This window comes from Spizellomyces punctatus, assembly GCF_000182565.1.
Source record: "Spizellomyces punctatus DAOM BR117 chromosome Unknown supercont1.1, whole genome shotgun sequence".
NCBI lineage: Eukaryota > Fungi > Chytridiomycota > Chytridiomycetes > Spizellomycetales > Spizellomycetaceae > Spizellomyces > Spizellomyces punctatus.
Window position 1 is genome coordinate 769,341 of NW_015971537.1, and position 19,981 is coordinate 789,321.

A 19,981-nucleotide genomic window follows, 5' to 3' on the forward strand; every position below is an offset into this window, starting at 1 on the left:
AATCGCGCCGTTAGGTAAGCATGTCCGACGATATAGTTGCTTGGACCTCGTCGTCCAACAGCATCCTAAGACAAAGGTCGAAAGATACCATCCATCAAAACGTGGGGTTGTTAAAGGCCCAAAGCACAGGGCTCTGCCTGTGCGAACTTTACCCCACCTGCAATTAGTTTACTTCTCCAATCCAAGCAAAAATGTCCATAGCTGCCGTGGCTCATCGGTATGTGCAAACAGGAGCGAATAGTGATAAGATTCATAATAACTTCGACTTCCTGATGTCCAACATATCTTTAGCCACGTTTTTGGTCTGAAAGGCGATGTCAACAACTGCATTGCGTACCTGGACGAGCAAACGGTTATCTATCCTGCAGGGCACAATTCTATCCTTTACAATACCGAAAGCAAGATCCAGCGTTTCATTCCAGTGACAGAAAAATGCGAGGGCATAACAGCAATGGCAGTATCGGCCAACAAGCGATACATCGCAATCGGAGAACGGAGCGACAAGCCACTTTGTGCGCTGTACGATCTACACACCTTGAGACGAAGGAAGACACTTTCTCCTCAGGATACCGAGGGCAAAGTAAGTTACTATTAGAGATGATCAGTTTGCAGTCACCATATATGGGCTTGGACTATCTGCTGCTATAGATGGGCGGCTTGCTTGCTGCAACCGTACTGGCATCTAATTTCAATTGTAGGATTTTGTGAGCATCGCCTTTTCATCGGACGCAAAGTACATCCTCACGCAAACGGGTCCACCGGACTGGACACTCTATTATTGGTCCTGGGAAAAAGCAAAGATGATGGCATCTGTAAAAACTGCCAATCTGCCAGTGGAAAAGGGTGCTAGCCATGGGGTTACAGCAGGTGCTCAAGGTTCGGTAGCTGTTCTATCCTCAACGTCAATGGTTGCGAGGGAAGCTGCTTTTGGCAGCGTCGTATATGAAGTCAGTTTCAACCCCACCGACAATACCCAGCTCTGCGTTATAGGAAATGGAATCTTCAAGCTATTTCGATACCAAGAGGGCGTATTGAAAGCTTTTGCGATTCAAAAAGGTGACTTGAAGGTAAGCATGGTGACCCGATATTCATATCTGCCCTTTGATTGTAGACGTAATTTAATCTTTTCTCTAGAACTACATGTCTCATTGCTGGTCGGCAGACGATCGCATCATTGTCGGTACCGAGGATGGCAAAATTCTTATTTTTGAGAACAATGGGGAACTACGTGCTGAGCTCAACTATCTACATGGATCATCGCAAATTCCTCGGGCAGTCTGCACCATGTTTGCGTACTCGAAGGGGTTTATTTGCGGAGGCTCCAATGGGAGTATTGCCATCTATGATAAGAGCGACGAAGCTGGTAGTAGCGCAGTTGCACAGCAATCCGGACAGTCACAGTTGTCGCAGTCCAACAAGGAGCTTTACCGCAAGGTGAAGGAACTTACGCTACAGGATGAAAATGCAAAAATCACTAGTATGGCCATAAGTCCCAGCGAGGACAACCTCGTTTGTACCACGGAGACAAACCAGATGTTTGCAATTATGTTGGCCGGTACAGAAATGAAGGTAAGACAAAACACCGGGAACGTCCCACTGAGTGTTAAACCCGTTTATGCTCCGAGCAGGGGGAAGAATCGAGATTTGAACTCTTTTCTCAGCCGTTTCACCATGGTCAAGTCACTGGGTGCGATACTTGCATTCGCAAACCTTTAGTCGTTACATGCTCCACCGATCGGTCTGTGCGTGTATGGAACTATCTCGATTCCACATCAGAACTTGTGAAATACTTTCCGGAAGAGGCCTTTTCGGTCGCGATTCACCCAAGCGGGCTGTATATCTTGGTTGGCTTTAGCGATAAGCTGCGATTGATGAACCTGTTAATAGATGACATAAGAACCTTCCGGGAGTTTACAATTCGCGGATGTCGGGAGGTGAGCAGAAGGAGATGCGGCTTGGGTATCACATCATTCAATATTTCGAAAAGCTGGCAACTTGCTAAAGCAGCGGACTGTCTCATTATCAGTGTCGATTTTCGAACGGAGGGCAATATTTTGCAGTGGTACACGGGAATACCATTCAAATATATTCTACTTGGAATTTCGAAAATCTGGGTAATCTGAAAGGTCACAATGGCAAGGTGCGATCATTGTTTTGGACTCAGGATGATTCTCGAATCGTTTCGGCCGGAATGGATGGAGCGATATATGATTGGGCATTGAGAGACTTAACTGGAACAAGCGGAAGTGGGATCAAGCGTGAAGGAGAGAGTATTCTGAAAAGTTGCAGTTACACTTGTGCCATTGCGACAACAGATGGCCGTAGTATTTTTGCCGTTGGAAGTGACAAGACCTTGAAGGTAGGTTTGCGAGGAATTCACTAGTGCCCATAATTGTTGATTGGCACGTACCTCTAATCAAATCTTGCTCAATAGGAAATCATTGACTCGCAAATAGTTCGGGAACAAGAATCAGACGCAGTCTTAACCCAGGTCATTCTGTCACAATCGGGAAGAATGATGTTTGTGGGTAAGTCTACGTTTAGCGATTCTGCATCAGGTTCAATGTAGATGCTCATGCGAACACCTGTAAGGTACTGCTAACGGAACTATCCGGTCCATGAAATATCCCCTTGGCAGCGAGCCAGGAGATTACCAAGAGCATCAAGCCCATTCTGCACCCGTAACCAAGCTACGAGTAAGCTACGATGACCAGTTTCTCTTTTCGACGTCCGAAGACGGGGCACTCTACGTTTTCAAAATATCGGACAAGGAAGGCCGAGGATTGAAACGGGATCGTGAGATCGTCTATGCAGATGAAGTGTGCCCTCAATTTGCGTTTCCTTAACCAAAAATGCACCATCTAACTAAGGCCGTTGTTAGATCCTCGTAACGAAATCCGACCTCGAAGAGAAGAACTCTACCATGGCGGAGCTCAAGACCCGGGTGGAAGAACTGAAGATGGAAAATGAGTACCAGCTTCGGCTGAAAGACATGAACTTCAACGAGAAGATCAAAGAGGTTACCGAGAAATTCATGCAAGAAATCGAAGCATTGAAAATTACAAGCACTGTGCTAAGGACAGATAAGGAGAAAGAAGAAGTTCGCCATGAGGAAGAAATGGCGGAAGAACGAGAACGGCATGCGAGGGAGTTGATGGTAGAGTATTGCACACAGAACGACTATCCGCTCACCGAGCTAAACGTTGGTATTCAATTTTTCTTAGGAACTTGAGACAGTTCACAACGCCAAGTTGATGGCCGAGTATGAGCGCTACCAGGAGCTTCAGGGTCGATCAACGGAGCTTCAAGGACAATGGGAAAGACAAATGCGGGACATGCAGGCAGCCAAAGAGAAGGCACTCGCAGAACTGACAGCACATTTTGAAGCGAGAGTCAAAGAAAAGCAAGCTGAAATAGATCAAGTGAGTACTTCATTCGTGCATTTGAAACAGAATACATACTGCGACCATGTGCTGACACTAGCCTCTTGACGTGGTCAAGCTGCAACAAGAACTCAAAAGCCAACACCTTGAATTTACAGAAACCACTCGAGAAACAGAACAAGATGCGGATACTGAAATTCTGGAGATCAAACACCGATACGAGAAAAAGCTAAAAGAAGAACGTGAAATTGGGCTAAGATTGAAAGGAGAAAACGGAATTATGAGGAAAAAATTCAATACTCTGAATTCCGAAATCGACGCTCACAAGGCAGAAATTGGAAAGATGTATAATGAGGAGAAAAAGCTGCATGGCGTTATCAAGAGCTTGGAGAAGGATATAGCGGGATTGAAGAAGGAGGTATGGTTTAGCGCATCATGAGAGTCTCATCATCTGCTGATAATGACTGATGGCCCTTGGTAGATTCAAGAGAGGGATGAGACTATCCAAGACAAGGAGAAGCGTATATACGACTTGAAAAAGAAAAATCAGGAATTGGAGAAGTTCAAGTTTGTCTTGGACTATAAGATTAAGGAGCTCAAGCGCCAAATTGAGCCTCGAGAGCAAGATATTCAAGGAATGACGCATCAAATAAAAGTGAGCAGGGCTCCGAGTATAATTGCCTCTTCTACAAAGCAGTTCATTCATCCATCTTTAACTTCAGGAAATGGATGTTGAGCTGGAGCACTATCACAAGGCCAACTCTAATTTGGAGCTAACAATTGCGGATTTAAAATTGAAACTCCGTGCGGCAGAAAAGGAGGTGGCGAAGGAGCACGCTCGGGTGAAGGGCTTTGCTGCCACTGTGAAGAGATTCAAAGTGGATTTGAACGAATGCGTCCAGTACATTCAAGAGCCGAAGTTACTCAAGGTATCTGCCTGATTGGTAAAGCATGAAAAGAGTGTGCTTCATATTGACAGGGTATCTAGACGCACATCAAGAACATCTACCAAAAGTATTGCCTTTCGACGGATACGTCTATTACCTCTAGCAGCTCTGCTACTCCCGCCATCGCTTCATCTTCTACCACCGATATTCAACAGGAATATGCCCGCCAGCGGGAGTACCTCGAGCGCACCGTGGCTTCCCTTCGTCGCAAAGTTACAAAAGATCAGAGCATTCACAGGGCCGATAATGTCCGCATCATGGCCGAAAATGTGGCTCTAATTAAGGAGATCAATCAGCTCCGAAGAGATTTGAAAGGAACCCGAGCAAGGGAGAAGGCTGCAGAGATTGCGCTAAAACATGTGAAGGGCCAAGATGATGAATCAGAATCTCCAAGTGGACCAACAAGACCCAAGAGTGAAGGTATGACAGAATAGCTTCTTGTACAATGCATACATGTTGGGTGAGCACAATACTCATCAATTACTATCGGCTGCTTTAGTTACAGCATACCGCCTCCCACCAATGGCTTCCCCTCCACCACCACCACTACCAGCTGTAGTCGAACAACAAGCGTTATCAACGCAGTGAGCAGCAATATGTGATAGAGACGGATTTTGTTTTTATACTTTGTGTTATATTAATCGTACGCTGGGATCCGCAGTGTTGACTGCCTGTAGTCTTCTGTTTGTTTAGTGTATCGAAATACACCAGACTTGAACCCTACGTTCACGAATGCTGACTAACTACATCAGGAGTGATACAAACGCCTAGCGGGACGGCTGCTCATAAATTGAGGCATCGTAGTTGGGTTGTCCAGAGGATTGCCAGGGTCTACAATGGATCGAATAATATCTGAACTCACACAAGTTGGGGAGAGTAAAAAGATATGATTTAAAGAGAAAGATGTGCTGATCATTGCAAACAGTGTAAATCAATGACGGAAATGACAAAGTATCTTTGAAATAGTTTCTCTTGACTGGCGCGCTGATGTCCAAAGATCCGCGTTTTGTTTGTTTATACTGGTTTCCAAAAAAAGGTATATTGCACTGTCAGATGAGAATCCCACCAGCCAGATTTTGGAGATGCTACGACAACGGCAATGACAAAGAAGGCAAAGGCAAAGAAAGCGAAGAGGGGAAAGAAGACTGGTACTCCTCGCCGTACACCGTCGACATCTGCGACAGATGTTACAGGTGAGCAACCTATGGTGGATCTGATCAGTGTCAAACGATACTAATTGCCATCTGGTAAGATGGGATATCTTTGGAGGTAGAAAATGAAAATGAGCAAGAGACGGGGGCAAATGCCCCCAAAAAATGTCCTCATCTCAAGACCGCAGTTCGCATAACTCGTTTGTCACGGCAGCTTCCAAGCACCCTTGCGAAAGGGGCTTATTGCATGGTAGCTAACTGTGGTGAATTTCACCTCGTTTCACACGAGCTAAACGTCACTCAAGACATGCAGAAGAGAGCAACAGCGCGCAGCGAATCAGCAAAAGAATAAGGCCGTTGTTAACAGCGCAGAAGATGCTCAAACATCTTCAGCACCGGCCACTCCGCTGCATGCTGATGCAACCGCACTGTGGTTATGCTTAAAGTGTGGAGAAGTGAACTGTGGTCGAAACGACAATGCCCACGCTGTAGCCCATTATGATCGCGAGCAGCACGACATCGCCATACATACGCAAACTCTGGAGTGCTGGTAAGGATTTTTGCCTTGGACGCCCTTCTGGGTGGGGTGTAGAAGCTGAATTTTTTTGTAGGTGTTATGCATGCGACACGGAAGTGAACGGAACCTCAACCCACAATCTGTTAGTGATTGAAAGCAAAAAGATGGTGGAAACCATCTTAAAGCCGAAACAAACTATCAAGGGTCCGGCATTTCCATACCTGCTTGACTTGTATGGGTCATTGACTAAAATTGAACACTTCAGATATCGTGGGAAAAGAGCCCAGCGCCGCTTCCGGGAAAAAGAAGCGCAAAGCTATTATTTCTGCTCCCGGCCTTACGAACTTGGGAAATACGTGAGTCATGACGCACAGTGGTTTGGACCAATGACAAGCACGACACAAAACTGAGCTTTCTCAACTCTCAGTTGCTTTTTCAATTCGGTAATGCAATGCATAAACTCTACAAAACTCCTGCAAGTTCAATTGCAAGCGGCCATTTCAGAATCTCGTCTAGTTAAGGGACCTTTCACCGGTGCTCTTGTAAGGTTCCTTGCGTCAATGAACGCGCAGTTTGCGAGCGGCGGTGGTACTGTCAACCCTAGGGACCTTTTTGGCGCCTTAAGTAATACCTGGCGCATATACCGAATGTATGGCCAGCAGGATAGCCACGAACTATTGCGGCGATTGTTGGATGGCGTGCGCGAGGAGCAACTTCAGAAAGGCGAAGACAACAAGCCTTTGCCCGGGCAACGAACCTTCGTGGACAGGGTATTTGGCGGAAAACTATGCCAGCTGATCGTGTGTGATGCATGTAAAAATGTTTCTTACTCATTTGAGGAGTACATGGACTTATCACTGCCCATCCTCCAAGACGGAATCAAGCAGAGTAAAGGCTTCTTTTCCGCGTTTTCGCGTCGCCGAGTCAAGTCACCCGCTCCTGCGTCTTCTGAAGATATTGCAACCGATGTGCTTAATTCTATTATAGACAAGGTGGTCGCCGGGATATCCGATCTCTCCTTGCAAAATATGGCATCACGGTCGCCCTATGCTAAGGACCCCACGCGGTTACAGCTTATCGATACGTTGTTGCGCCCATTATCCACGGAGCGTGAAGGAGAGCCTGTGGAGAAACCCGTAACTTTGCGCAGATGCTTGGTCGAATTCATGGCCGTGGAAACGTTGGATGGAGATAGTGCTTATTCTTGCGATCATTGTTACAAGTTGAAATATGGAGTGTCTCCTGGTGATGCAAAAGACAAAGACGAGGCCGACCCTAAGACGGAGAGTGAGTCGTCGGGGAGGCGCTCTAGTCATCTAGACACAGATGAAGCTCGACAATCTCTAGGGAACGAAAGCAGCAGTTTATCGGAAGAGACTTCGGATACCTCTAAAGATACACTGCCAGCAGAAGGACCAGCAACAGCATCAAGCATGACGCTGCCAATTGTGCACGGTACTTCTGCTTCGCACACACCGAGCCAATCGGCTCCAGTAAAGGCGGAGCCCCATGAATTTCCTCTGCAAGAGACGGACGGCAGCGGACTATTGGAGGCCGAGCCTGTCAACCCACTGAAGGAACGTTCTTTGTCGTCCGTAGGGACAATGACATCCAGTAGAGGTCCAGACACACGGCTTCCGAGTACCAATTCGAGCATCGCCACATTGAACCAGATCGCTCTGGAAGAGGAGGACGTGGATGACATTGGGTCGGATGAAGATACTGCAGAAGGTAGAAGTAGCGATGGAAGCCCCGTATCGGACCAAGAAGCAGATGGATTGAATCTGTCTGTTCTTGATAACTTTGGTAACACAATGCGACCCGATGGTGACAGGAGCTCGGATATATCACAAACACCGGAACCCATAGCAGTCGTTGAGTATCCCTCCACTAAGCCCGCAAGACCCCCAGTCCGCAGTCGTGCCTATAAACGCTACCTCCTCCACAGCGTGCCCGATGTACTGGTTATGCACCTCAAACGGTTTCAGCAAGTTGGATTTGGTGGACGGACACGCAAAGTGGAAGATCCAGTTGCGTTTGAAGAGTATCTAGACTTGAGTCCCTTCATGGCACCAGATGAGGTCGAAGAAGCCGTTCAGGGCAGCGATACTCAGCCAATGGGCCGAAGAGATGGCGGAAGATACAGATTGAATGGGGTGGTGGTGCATGGAGGCGGGCTTTTTTCGGGGCATTATATTGCATATGTGCGCATTGGCACAAGCACAAACACATTGGACAGCATTGCTGTGAAAGATGAAGCAAACACCGTTGATTTGGACGAGGAGGCTGTTGAGTGGGTCTACTGCAGCGATACTCATGTTCGGCCAAGTTCATGGGAGGAGGTGGCTCGATGCCAAGCATATATATTATTTTATGAGCGAGTCCAAGAGATCGTTGGGCGGTAGGATACCGTGTAATAATAGAAACTGAATCCTGCAACGGTGAGGTTCGCGTTGAATTCGCGATCGCGCGTCGTATCATGTGCCACAGTCAGTCATCATCCCCGCCATCTTCCACCATAGCAAGCTCCAGAGGGAGATCTACCAGACGGGGAATGCAAACCACTCAATATTGTCGACTCAATGTCGCAACGTGGAGGCGAGGAGCTCCCTTCAACGCCATCAGAGGCCTTTCTCACTGCTCGGGAAAGCCCCTCCCAAAACGCACAACAAACACCAGAATGCTATTTTCCCATCGTTGGAGAAACCACCGTTAATGTAGACCAGGAACAAGGTGGCCCTCCCTTTGCAGCTGGCGGGCAGTTTGAAGAAGGAAACCAACCCGGTTCTTATCGTCCTTCAACATCCTCTGGTGCTCTCCTAGATTCTTCACAGCAGCCGACGTCAACTGAACCTCGGGCAGCGAGTTCTTGCAACCCGACGCTTCCCCGCGGACAGCTACCTAACTGGCGGGAAATAAAGAGAAGACTCCAGCAGGTTTTCAAGATCAATCATGCAGCAGCACAGGTCGCTTGCACCATAGTTTTGGTATCCCTATTCACTTTGATCAGGCCCATCGAAGAAGCATATCCGTCCAATACTGTATATATTACAATCGCTGCAGTCGTCGTTACCCAGCGTGAGTTTGGAACTGACCCTACGCGGCATTCTGTATGATATGTGTTAACGGCTTCTTTTAGCCAATCAAACGGCTTCGGTGCGACTTTTTGCTCAAAGACTGATTGGAGTCATTGTGGCTGCCATCTTGTCTCTTTGCGTACTCGGGTTAGATGCTATCATACCCCCCAAGTCCTGTCTGGACTGTTCGTGGAAACCATATGCGATCGGCGTCATTTTATTCATATTCATATACACTACGGCCTCAGTACGTGAATCACTCCCAGGACAAGCTTACACCACGAAACTGACCGATCTAACATTTGTAATTACTTTGGTATGTACCTTTCGGAGGATTGAATCTTGCGAATTCCCCTGATACATTTGTTAGCTAGGTGCATATGATGATCTTCTTCATAATCCCGATACTCCGCGATACGCTCCCCCGCTCGCCCGAATGGCGAGCATGATTATCGGTACATTGCTCTCCCTGGCTGGTGCCTTCATATTCTGGCCTGTACGGATTACTCTGGTGCATCGAGTCGTGACGGGTAATTTGTTCAAAGATATTGCCGGATATTTTCATGATCTGGTGCATGAAGGGTGGGTAGATGGCGTATGCGCAAAATTCCAAGATCATATGGCGCTAATAGTATTGGTGAAGATATTTACGAGAGCCCTCCCAGTCAGTGACCCCAGCAAGTCCTCATAGACTAGAAACCCAGTGGAGTTCTACATCAAGGACAATTGCGGTGGAAGGAGGCATGGACATTCTCGGATCAGAAGAGGCTGTAACAGCGCAGCCTTTGGAAGGCCTCCCTAAGCGAGGAATAAGAGCAAAGCTTGGATGGTTGCTCGGTAAAGCACCTCCTTCCGAAACTGAGCACCGTCCTGCTGCCCCTCGACCAGAGCAAAGTGACATCACGAGCGCTGACTCGACCACCGCCGATCAGTCAATTCTAACATTGGATGACTGGGAACGAGTCATCGATGATGCAGTTAAGAGAGAGGAGGAGGATATTGTAAAGGAGTTCCATGAGAAAACGCACCCAGCTGCGGTACATATCATACGTACCCTAGAGAAAGAAAGAGCCCGATTGGAAGCTAGCTATCAGGTTGAAGTTCGATGGACGCAAAGCCCTCATTTCGTTCATATAGCACCACTGGATCAAGTCATCAGACGCTTGCGGTAAGTGAACGTGGCGCTGATGAACATGCCCTGTTTCTAAGCTGCATTATTTCATTGGCAGACTCCTGTTTTATCAGCTGGCCGGACTTTATAGCGATCGACTGATCACCCTGCGAGCCCTTTCACCCCGTCTGCTGGAGTCAGCGCACCTTGTAGGAAATACTATAATGTCCGAATGGCTAACTGCCTGGACATTAGATGCTGCCGCGCTGATGCACGCTATGGCTGCGCAGCCGTTAGGTGATACGGAATCATTTCATGTGAGCACATACACAACTTCCCTGTGCAACGCGTTAACGGACCTTGGTGATGTTGTACTCTGGACTACAAGTCAGGGTACCCGAGTTATTGGGAGTGCTGAGCTGTCAGCTCGGTTAGAAGTCATTGTTCAAGAAGTGATCAAACGCAGGGATGTGTTAGAAACACATCTGTTGAAGCTCAGAACTAAATTGATGAACCCTAGTCAAGGGGATGATGCCCCAGATCCAAGTCACAAGGGCAAGGAACCGTGCGGCTGTGGCAAAATCGTAGCCAGCAAGGGAGTTTCGGAAGGACAGGCCCCAAATGAATCGCCCCCTGTGTTGGCGTTTCAGTACACAACATATGTACACCTATGGGAGATTACCGAAGTAGTTTTATCCGCTGCCCGTGCGGTTGGACGGATGATCAATGCTTATGCTTAGAGTCGCGTCACTGATTCTACAATTCATGCCCGTTTCTGGTCGCTGGAGCTGTAAATATAGCGAATACCATTTCGTGCCATTTTGTAAATGTTGTCTATGTCTCTGTAAGCAACGATCTGAGTGCGGAATTATCCTATAGGTGAGCTCGTGCTCCTCCCTCTACTTCTCGCAAGAAAGATTCAATGGCCGTCGCGGTTTGCCCATCGTCCATATGATACATCCTAAAAATGGTTTCAGCATACCACCCAGTTATGCAGGATCGCAAACAGGCACTCCTTACATGTGTCCAACATTCGGTAAGGTTAAGAGTCGTGAGTTGGGTAGCAGTTCAGTGAGGCTGGCACCGAATTGAGCATTTATCAATTGATCATTAAGCCCATGTACGACGAGCGCAGGAGTTGACACCAGGTGAAGTTGATCTGTCACATCAAACGTGGATAGGGCTTCCAGCTGTTGCACTTTGTGGGGAAAGCCGGTGAGCCAGCAATATACAGAAACAGTCCGATTGATACTTCCAACCAGACATGGCATAACACACCTGTAATGCGTATAGGTCTTTTCCACTTTGCAGAGTTTTGAATCAATGTATCCACGTACGCACTATTAGCTCGACACCAATCGGGAGTGAAGTTACTCTCAATCATCGCCCTCTGCAACTTCAACTTTTCATCAGCAGTGAGATTTGACTTCGATGCGCCACCCGTAGCGGCGACATTCACGGCTAAACTATCCGACAGCTTTGCATGAAGCTATTCGAACCAATGGTTTAGATGACAATGCGGCCATGTCAGACACACTCGTTCCATACCTGCGCTAAGAATCCCCGCAAAGCAGCTTTTGGGGTCGTACAAAGAAGAACAAGACTCAAGCATTCGCAATCGTCGCGGCCTCGAAGAAGCAGGGCAAGTTGTTGAGCTATCATTCCCCCCATTGACATTCCTAATAGATGGAAACGGTGCCATTTCAAGTGGAGAAGGATTGAGAAAACATCTGTAGCCATTTGGGTTATCGTGAGTTGGGGTGGGTCTCGAAATGGCGGTAGCGGTGGCGACAGAGAGGATTCCCCTATGCCTCTGTTGTCCAAGACACAGACTGGCCGGGTACGAGACAGATCTATGAATAACGTCAGGGTGAGTGCTTTGAACAGAGCACATGAGTTGACAGCTACACGTACCGTAAGCGAAATGAGCCCAGTCTTCCTTCACCCCCGTGCTACAAACGCATATCAGGCTTGCTTTCCCAACCAATTAACGGCCTTTTCCACGCGTAGGAACCTACAGTCCCATGACAAGAATCAACGGTATTCCCACATTTTTGGCTCCAAGAACATGATAAGCAATGGTTGCTCCATCCGGAGTTTTGTAAAATTGCGTCGTAGTGTCGTGGGTCTCGCTGGAACTGGCCATTGTGTAGATGAATGTTGGGTCAGATGTTGGGTGAGCCGGCAGAACAGATGGGCTTGTGCACTCGCGGTCCCATCGGATGAATCATCAAAGAGCATGTGACCGCGCTTACGAAAGACAACGCGAGAGAATATCCCGCCCTACATCCAAGGGTAAACACACGAATATTCTGAACCAATAACGACGACTCAAACCAAAGCTTGCGCATCGAGAGAGTGCATCCCATTTTGTAATTAGCAATTGCTGATTGCTGCCAAAGAAGTCTCAGTCAAACGAACAAAAATCAGATCCATTGATTATTGCCTACTGAAAAGTCCCAAACAAGTCAACTGGCCCAATATCATCCGCCGGCCCTCAATAGCATGTCAGCAAAGCGAGCGCTTAGCGGCATCGCCGCAAAAGAGGATCCTGATACCCTCTATGAGCTGATGGAGCATATCGGAACGGGAAGGTACCTCGTGCACCCAGATAACTGAAATCTTTCCCTCTAACACTTCACTGTCCTTTCCACTCTCCTACAGTTATGGAGAAGTATTCAAAGTGAGCAATGAGCGACAAAGCTTTGATAGGCTGAAGGATCTTCTTATGTTATTCGTCTCACGATTCCTAGGCACGCAGTCGTGTTACTGGAGAACTGGCCGCGGTGAAAGTGATAAAACTGGAAGCTGGAGAAGAACTTGATGAGGTCCTACACGAAGTGAACTTCCTGCGAGACTGTAACCATCGGAATGTAGTATCCTATATCGGATGTTATATGAAGAAGGGGGCTGTACGGGGACAGAAGCACATCTGGGTGGGTTACGAATGACATTAAGTCGCAGATCCGGGCGTCTCCTCTACCCGAAAATTGCCACCTTATTTTCACCAAATACTAAGTTCTCCTAATTTGCTCTCCTTAGATTGTTATGGAGTTTTGTGGGGGAGGTTCTGTAGAAGCTGCATATAAGGGTATGGATGGAGATTTCCATGAGAGCTAATGGTGAGCTATTGTCACTAACACTGTGACCTTTAGGTCTGCGGGGTGCACTTACAGAACAAGAAATTACGTGCATAATTCGGGAGAGTTTGACTGTAAATATCATTGTCTTACCTCTTTTTTGTGTCCGATTGCTTTAACGAAACGTAAACTGTAGGGCTTGGCATTCCTCCATTCCTGCAACAAGATGCATCGAGATATAAAATGTGGTAAGGGTTGTGGAGAAAAGTAGTCCACAGAAGTCTCAGACCGATGATGGCCGTTCTTTCTCTCTCATTCTGGCAGGCAACATACTGATGACTGAAAATGGTCAAATCAAAATCGGTGAGTAGGACATACGCCGTATAAGCCTTACCTTTTAATAATGCATTGTGACATGAATTGCAGCGGATTTTGGGGTATCAACGCAATTGACAAGGACATTTTCCAAGCGACATACTTTCATTGGCACACCATACTGGTAACGTTTTGTCTCTGAACACATTAATTCATATCATGTCTTCTCATCTGTATTGTATTCAGGATGGCCCCGGAGGTGATAACAGCAGAGCAACAAGGCACAGCATATGATTACAAGGTAAGCAAGCACTCTTCCAGATGAAGATACGATCGATACGATCCTTGTCTTCACCGTATATTTGACAGGCCGATGTATGGTCATTGGGAATCACCGCGATGGAAATGGCTGAATGCTCCCCACCAATGTTTGACATGCATCCGATGCGAGTACTATTCATGATTCCGAAACTGGATCCACCCAAGCTAAAAGACCAGACAAAATGGTGGGATCTTTTCCGCACGAACTAGATTGTGAGAACCTCATCATTAAACATTTATCCTAAATGGTGCCCAGGTCGCCGGCATTTCGAGATTTCCTGCACGTCTGCCTCGAGAAGGATCCAGACAAGCGGCCAACTGCCGACCAGCTTCTTCAGGTACACTTAATCCAAGTGCACGAGTATTTAGCAAGAAACTTAAGGGAGTTTCTAGTATCGCAAAGCTTATCTCTTTGCTACAGCATCCTTTCGTCAGACCTGAAGGTAACCCTGCAAACATTGTAACGAACCTCATTGAACGGACGCGTGAAGCGAAACGACTACGAGCCGTACAAGGAATAAAGAATCCTCTATTTCCGCAAGGGCAGGACGAGGACGAGGACGAAGATGACGATGAAGCCCGCGAAAAGGCCGAAACGGTCAAAAAGCGAGCGACGGCACAAAAGGTCGAAATCAACATGGATACCGCACTAGATCAAACATTACAGCAGGTTGGATGAGGATGTTTCTTGCGTCAAAAGCATGAGCTCATTCGGTTCAACATTCAGTTGAGTGTCAAAGACCCAAAGAGTGACACACTGAGGTCAATAGAAGAAAGTGAAGGACATGACGAAGACACACTGGGACCTTTGGACGAAAGGAACAAAACAGTAAAGAAGATACCGTCGCATGCTAAGGAGGAATCCGCAGCATTTGTAGAGCGCGTTGCTGTGCCCGACAAGCCGGAGCAAAGCAACGAGAAGGAGACAACACCACAGCGCAAACCAGTATGTACCTAGATCCCACAGAGCAGTATTTGCCGAGAGTTCTTACGCCTATCTTGGTCTAGACATTTAAAGCAAGCAGAATGTGCCGACTGGCAATTCAAGTGAACTGTGCAGAATTCTTGGGTATTGCGCGGATGTAGTTGGCGGCGACCGTACGTTCCAAAGTTTGTTGATGATCCCCGCTCCCGCATTTGGTAGGCGACACGCTATTGTTGGGAACGGATGACGGGCTGTTTGGATTGAAACGAAAGGTAATGTGGCCTTCCACCAAGCTACTTCGCTCCGCTCGTTCAGTTCTCGCCCCTCACATCTCCGGGCGCTTTTTTAGAAAAAGACCCGAAAATGATACCCTTGTCGACACGCCGATATGAGCAGATAAATGCTTTAGAGGACTTGAACATTATTATATCAAGATCCGGTACTGTCGCCCGGTTCAGAAAGATTCATTCCTCAAGTCTTACCAGACCCTCTAGGGAAATATGACATGGTTGCGACACATGACATGACTTCTACTACAAAATTCAAACGACGTCAAAAGTTTGAAACGGAGACCAAGTTGAAAAAGATGAAGGAGACAAAGGGGTGCCAATTTTATTCTCTGGGTCAGTTATAGTTTCTGCTTAGATTCGGGCACATACTTACACGTCAACTCTGACAGCTCGAATCGGACCATCAATATACCTGTGTGTTGCTACGCCTAAATCGTTGCTCGTACTTAAATGGGCACCACATCCATTCAATAAATTCATGAAGTTAAAGGTTTGTCATCCTCCGGCGTGCAAGTCATATTCAACTGCAAAGTATAATGTTGTCATTGAATTACAAAAAGGAAATAATGGTGGATTTTAAAGTCACAAGCCTAGATATAACAGAGTCTCCGACTGGGGAATTGCGACTGTATGCTGGAACGGCCACCCGCTTTAAGGTCGTGGACCTCCAAACTGTGACAGTCGAAGAAATTGTGGTACCTGGCGTCCCAGAGGACAAGTTGGGCCCACCAGTCCGAGGTGTCTTGTATTCGCAGCTGTTTGTATTATGCTATGAACGTAAGTCTGAATGTGTTGTTGGGTGATTTCAACTTACCGTTACGGTTGTTGCTCACTGTTTTAAACAATCTTGATTGTAGATATGGGAATAATGACAAAGCTACATCTCAACATGAAAGAGAATCGGACACTAACATGGCGAAACTCACTGACGTTCTCAGGTAAATCATCCTTGTTGCGATGCAAAGGAATAAGATTCATATCATTGACCCTACCTATAGGTAAACTGGGCGATGACTACCTCGTAGCGGGTTCCACAGCCGTTGTGGACGTAATTAACAGCGAAACAGGCAAAATTGTCCATGTTTTCGAAACAAAACGAGACAAGATACGATCTCTGAACCTTCTCGTATGTAAAGGGGAGAAACTATTCCTATTAGCAGAGGAAGAGAAGGATGGGATGAAGACGGCTTCGATTATATTGATTGAACTGAGTCAATGAAATGTGATACAATGAAAACTGTGCTTTGAACACGGGTGGAGTCGTGCTTGGGTGATTCAGAGGTTTCCGACGTCCGACAGCCTACGCATCGTGTCAGTGAGCAAATTTACATGCATTATGTATATCAGTAGATCGTATGAGTCCTCGCTTGCTACTAGCTCTCTAACTTGCTGATAGCTTCATCAATGTCTGCTATATGGGACTTCAATGTTGTCCAAGCAGCGGGAGAAATCGCAATTCCTGGAAGAGTCAATTGGAGAGCTAAGCAAGAACATCATCCATCATTTGGTCGATATAGCCTGAGGTACCTTTCTTTCCAGGTTTTTCTTTTCCATCATTTTTATCCGTATAAACTACGGTAGCCAACAGGCATATACAATTAGACTCTAAAGTTGCGCCTGTGGATTACACTTTATCACTCACATTCACGTATCCCAATCAGGGTAAGGTTCTTGAACTTGGATGCCGATGTGACTGGTAATTAGTAAACTTCGAAATAGGTAGGTACGTGGGAAGACTGCAAAACAGCACACCTTCTGGACAGTCAGTTTTTTCTTCCCATCCAAAGGAAGAACATATTCTCCATCCTTTCCAGTTTTCGAGTCGTTTTCGCCCTCTTTGGACTGTTTGGTGGGATCCTTAACCTTTGTTGCCCCCTGCTGTGCAGCAGCTTTCACCTTCTTCTTCGGAGCTACTTCTTCTGCAGAATCCCCGCCATCTAGGTCCTCATCATCGTATGCGTCGAAGACATCCTCCTCTGAGTCTTCAACGTATTTTGCTGACTTGGTTTTGCGCTTCATGATCTGATCTAAGAATGTGCGTTCCTGGGCGTATCGTGCACAAGAGCATGTCGTCACGTGTTTTAGTCCGACCTAACCGGACAGAAGTTTTACGTAACGTATCCCGCAGCTACAGTAGATCCCCGTCATATTATCTGCAAATCGTTTTGGTATGTCATACTGAGTCCCCTATAGCAAAGTCTTGATGCAGCAGTGACACGATGAGTTATGTCCTATGACACCACTGCAAGCCTCCTGTATGTAATCTGCCTGTCCAAAAGTTGCGGGATGTTCTGTGGAGTATATAAATCAGTCGGCAGGAGTTGTTACCCCCACCATCTTTTCCAGCCTCATCTTTCCACACTTTGGTTATTCGTAACGTCAACATGCCTGAACCCACCCACGGAGGCGAGATGGCCCGGAAATATATCAAGGAAGTCAGCGATGCCAATATGGACGATTGTATCAGGTCGGCCAGCTTCAACGCTGATGTTCAAGAGGTAGGTAGTAGGCATATTCACCGACCTATCCAGGTGCGTGATGTAGCATGTTGTTTTGACGATAACACTTCCAGGCCATTAGCAAGCATGTCAACCTGGAACTTAGAAGCTGGTACGCTTTTAAGAAGCTCGCCGCAGACAGTTCTCGCGCTGATGTTAACCTTCATGGGTTCGCCTTGTAAGTCTCCACCGTGTCGTATCTACATACTACGTCTTACATGATTCGCACGACTGTCTCTAGATTGTTTGAAAAATCGGCACTGGAGTGCTTAGCAGATGCCTGTTACCTTGAGAAGGTAAGAAAGGTACAGAACATATCATGGCAGAATCCAACGGTTTGTAACAGTCCATTTCATCCGTTTGGGTAGTATGCAATCCAGCGTGGAGGAAAAGCGCATCCCATGGTAAGGAGAAAATATTGTGTCCCTTTCATTGTCAACGATCTAACTAGGTGTGACAAAACGCAGGACATTCCGGCTCCCAAGATCGAGTACAGTACGCACCCGATCGATGGAATTCGCCCTATACAAGACGCGCTGCATATCCAAAAGGCGATTTTCGAAGACTGCCAGCGTCTCACGGAAGTCGCCGGCCAGAACAAAGATTATGCCTTGATGGATGTTGTCGAGTCTCGTTTCCTGTGCAAGGAGACCAAGCATGTCAAGGATTTAGGGGACCTCCTTAGGGAAGTTGCGAGGGTTTCAAAGAATCCTGGCCATGGTGAGTGGAACTGTTGCGCTTTCTTTCAGATTTCAACTCCCCAACACCCGTCTGCAGGACTCTTCCACCTTGATAAAGAGCTCCTTAAGAACAAAGGACGAATTCCGTGGACTTGTCACAATTTACCTGAGAGCGCCGATTTGGTTCTAAAGGAGATGGCTTGTAGCCTTGGCGAACCGAGTGCCATTTGACTGCTGTGGTACATTGAACTCTCGATGCGCTCTCTTGCTTTTCTTGTCATTGTAGATGTTATGCATGCCTTGCCCCGCTTGTATTTGATATGAAATTTCATGCAATAAAACTTGCCTTGAGGTCCCCCTACCACGTCACTAAATAACTGCTTTAAACTCTAACCTTTTCTAATCCCAAATTCTCTACAAAGAGTGCGTTCTACATAACTGCTAGGATACGAAAATGAATGCCTTACGCCTTCTGGTATCTCGGCAAGCCGTGACGATCGCTCCAGATCTATTAAACATTGTAGCATTGCAGCGAGCTGCTCGTCTTGGTGGAGGCCCGTACGTACCATGGCATCAATAAACAACAGACGTACTGCTCGTAAAGCGGATAATGAGTCTACCATTTGAGTGCACTCGTTCGAGGGAACTCTTGGGCTGTGAGCAGGACGGGTAAGATATCTCCAGGAGGTTTCGCCGAACACGTTTGCCATATCTATCTCAACAACAGGCGGGTTGTATTTTCCTCGTCGCCAAAGCTTAGCGACGTTGATTAAGTGACCCATGGTTGAGCTGTTTTTCATCTGATTCCAAGTTTGTGCGTCCATTGTGCGGCGCCATACATGAAGGCGATTTAGACAGTGTTCGGCTCTTTCCAGCGCTGCAGAGGTTGTTACATCTGTTACATGATACTTTCGATACTTCGGACCGAATTTGTGCCAAACGGAAGACCAAACATCGGATAAGATGGTCGCTATCCGGTACTGGATGAACGTGCGCATTGTCTCAAGCGGGATGTTTGTAGTGCTGGACTCACACCGGGCCTTCTTGGTGTCACCATAAAGATCGTTCAGCGATTGCTGCAAGATGTCCACCTCCGCCAGCGCCTGGTCCATTTTTGCTGCTAGTATCTTGTTATACTTGAAATAACGTGCAGGGATGCTTGAAACGACAAACAACAGAGCTTCAATTCCGACATCAAGGTCTGTGTTCGGTTCCTTTTTTTCCATTACAGCTGAAACATCGAACGTAGGTGTTGGAGCTTCAAGCTTCGGTCTGGGAAAGGTGTTTCCTCCTTGTTTGTCAGCAGTAGGCTTGCAGTCCTTTGCCATACCTTCCGCATCTATGGAGTCGTCCCAAACCACGTCGCTTTTGCTTGTTAGCTCGTACAACCCGGCAACCACGCTAGCATCCGGTTCCTGGGCGGAGTAGGCTTTAGTGGGATCCGAAATCCCGCGCAAACTTGGGCTTGCCCGAAAGGGAATCTTCAGGGCTGTACATATAAATCTTATAGTCGACGGACTGCGAATAGGACCATATGTAGTGGAACCATGAATGATTTTGATGGCCATATCCCATACACAAGTTGCTGGATGGCTGACAACATTATCTTGTTGTGCGCATCAATACGTTGATGGGGGCATCGTATCTGAGGGTCCACTGGTTTGCATTGTTTACGGGATCCACTGG

General features: G+C 47.0%; 8 protein-coding genes across 9 annotated transcripts; 5 read left to right on the forward strand and 3 right to left on the reverse strand.

The window, feature by feature from the left end:
* Positions 1 to 72: 72 nt before the first annotated feature.
* SPPG_00295 (uncharacterized protein) lies at positions 73 to 5,051 on the forward strand. The gene is made up of 15 exons (XM_016748623.1): positions 73 to 217; positions 292 to 580; positions 699 to 1,067; positions 1,135 to 1,569; positions 1,629 to 1,934; positions 2,027 to 2,359; positions 2,435 to 2,528; positions 2,593 to 2,819; positions 2,882 to 3,157; positions 3,225 to 3,422; positions 3,502 to 3,801; positions 3,865 to 4,038; positions 4,106 to 4,312; positions 4,372 to 4,750; positions 4,830 to 5,051. The coding sequence occupies exons 1-15, from the start codon at positions 192 to 194 to the stop codon at positions 4,916 to 4,918; spliced, it is 3,702 nt and encodes a 1,233-aa protein (XP_016612613.1). The 5' UTR covers positions 73 to 191; the 3' UTR covers positions 4,919 to 5,051.
* Positions 5,052 to 5,373: 322 nt separating this feature from the next.
* SPPG_00296 (uncharacterized protein) lies at positions 5,374 to 8,470 on the forward strand. Its single transcript, XM_016748624.1, has 6 exons — positions 5,374 to 5,523; positions 5,583 to 5,731; positions 5,787 to 6,031; positions 6,093 to 6,202; positions 6,264 to 6,354; positions 6,426 to 8,470. Exons 1-6 carry the CDS (start codon positions 5,430 to 5,432, stop codon positions 8,401 to 8,403), a joined length of 2,667 nt encoding a protein of 888 aa, XP_016612614.1. The 5' UTR covers positions 5,374 to 5,429; the 3' UTR covers positions 8,404 to 8,470.
* Positions 8,471 to 8,522: 52 nt separating this feature from the next.
* SPPG_00297 lies at positions 8,523 to 11,011 on the forward strand. Of its 2 annotated transcripts, XM_016748625.1 has the most exons (6): positions 8,523 to 8,731; positions 8,822 to 9,076; positions 9,138 to 9,391; positions 9,446 to 9,657; positions 9,719 to 10,243; positions 10,305 to 11,011. In XM_016748625.1, exons 1-6 carry the CDS (start codon positions 8,581 to 8,583, stop codon positions 10,924 to 10,926), a joined length of 2,019 nt encoding a protein of 672 aa, XP_016612615.1. In that variant the 5' UTR covers positions 8,523 to 8,580; the 3' UTR covers positions 10,927 to 11,011. The 2 variants fall into 2 exon arrangements, with proteins under 2 accessions (XP_016612615.1, XP_016612616.1); XM_016748626.1 differs by having other exon boundaries at positions 8,523 to 9,076.
* On the reverse strand, positions 10,958 to 12,373 carry SPPG_00298 (uncharacterized protein). The gene is made up of 6 exons (XM_016748627.1): positions 12,205 to 12,373; positions 12,101 to 12,138; positions 11,735 to 12,039; positions 11,465 to 11,675; positions 11,207 to 11,384; positions 10,958 to 11,147 (listed from the first exon to the last, which is right to left on the reverse strand). The coding sequence occupies exons 1-6, from the start codon at positions 12,330 to 12,332 to the stop codon at positions 11,060 to 11,062; spliced, it is 948 nt and encodes a 315-aa protein (XP_016612617.1). The 5' UTR covers positions 12,333 to 12,373; the 3' UTR covers positions 10,958 to 11,059.
* Positions 12,374 to 12,691: 318 nt separating this feature from the next.
* SPPG_00299 (STE/STE20/KHS protein kinase) lies at positions 12,692 to 16,336 on the forward strand (the record flags this gene model as incomplete). The annotated part of the gene is made up of 21 exons (XM_016748628.1): positions 12,692 to 12,780; positions 12,851 to 12,869; positions 12,940 to 13,122; positions 13,229 to 13,277; positions 13,342 to 13,400; positions 13,463 to 13,514; positions 13,591 to 13,629; positions 13,693 to 13,765; positions 13,828 to 13,882; positions 13,951 to 14,087; positions 14,159 to 14,240; positions 14,324 to 14,572; positions 14,630 to 14,848; positions 14,911 to 14,971; positions 15,047 to 15,099; positions 15,143 to 15,266; positions 15,322 to 15,450; positions 15,507 to 15,607; positions 15,678 to 15,894; positions 15,975 to 16,055; positions 16,116 to 16,336. 21 exons carry the CDS (start codon positions 12,692 to 12,694, stop codon positions 16,334 to 16,336), a joined length of 2,292 nt encoding a protein of 763 aa, XP_016612618.1.
* Positions 16,291 to 17,136, reverse strand: SPPG_00300 (uncharacterized protein; the record flags this gene model as incomplete). The annotated part of the gene is made up of 4 exons (XM_016748629.1): positions 16,291 to 16,576; positions 16,645 to 16,689; positions 16,760 to 16,793; positions 16,870 to 17,136. The coding sequence occupies 4 exons, from the start codon at positions 17,134 to 17,136 to the stop codon at positions 16,491 to 16,493; spliced, it is 432 nt and encodes a 143-aa protein (XP_016612619.1). The 3' UTR covers positions 16,291 to 16,490.
* A 147-nt stretch (positions 17,137 to 17,283) lies between these two features.
* Positions 17,284 to 18,654, forward strand: SPPG_00301 (uncharacterized protein). Its single transcript, XM_016748630.1, has 7 exons — positions 17,284 to 17,372; positions 17,464 to 17,615; positions 17,690 to 17,793; positions 17,857 to 17,911; positions 17,984 to 18,019; positions 18,083 to 18,335; positions 18,393 to 18,654. Exons 1-7 carry the CDS (start codon positions 17,351 to 17,353, stop codon positions 18,524 to 18,526), a joined length of 756 nt encoding a protein of 251 aa, XP_016612620.1. The 5' UTR covers positions 17,284 to 17,350; the 3' UTR covers positions 18,527 to 18,654.
* A 104-nt stretch (positions 18,655 to 18,758) lies between these two features.
* On the reverse strand, positions 18,759 to 19,863 carry SPPG_00302 (uncharacterized protein; the record flags this gene model as incomplete). The annotated part of the gene is made up of 2 exons (XM_016748631.1): positions 18,759 to 18,803; positions 18,862 to 19,863. 2 exons carry the CDS (start codon positions 19,861 to 19,863, stop codon positions 18,759 to 18,761), a joined length of 1,047 nt encoding a protein of 348 aa, XP_016612621.1.
* Between the last annotated feature and the right edge of the window lie 118 nt (positions 19,864 to 19,981).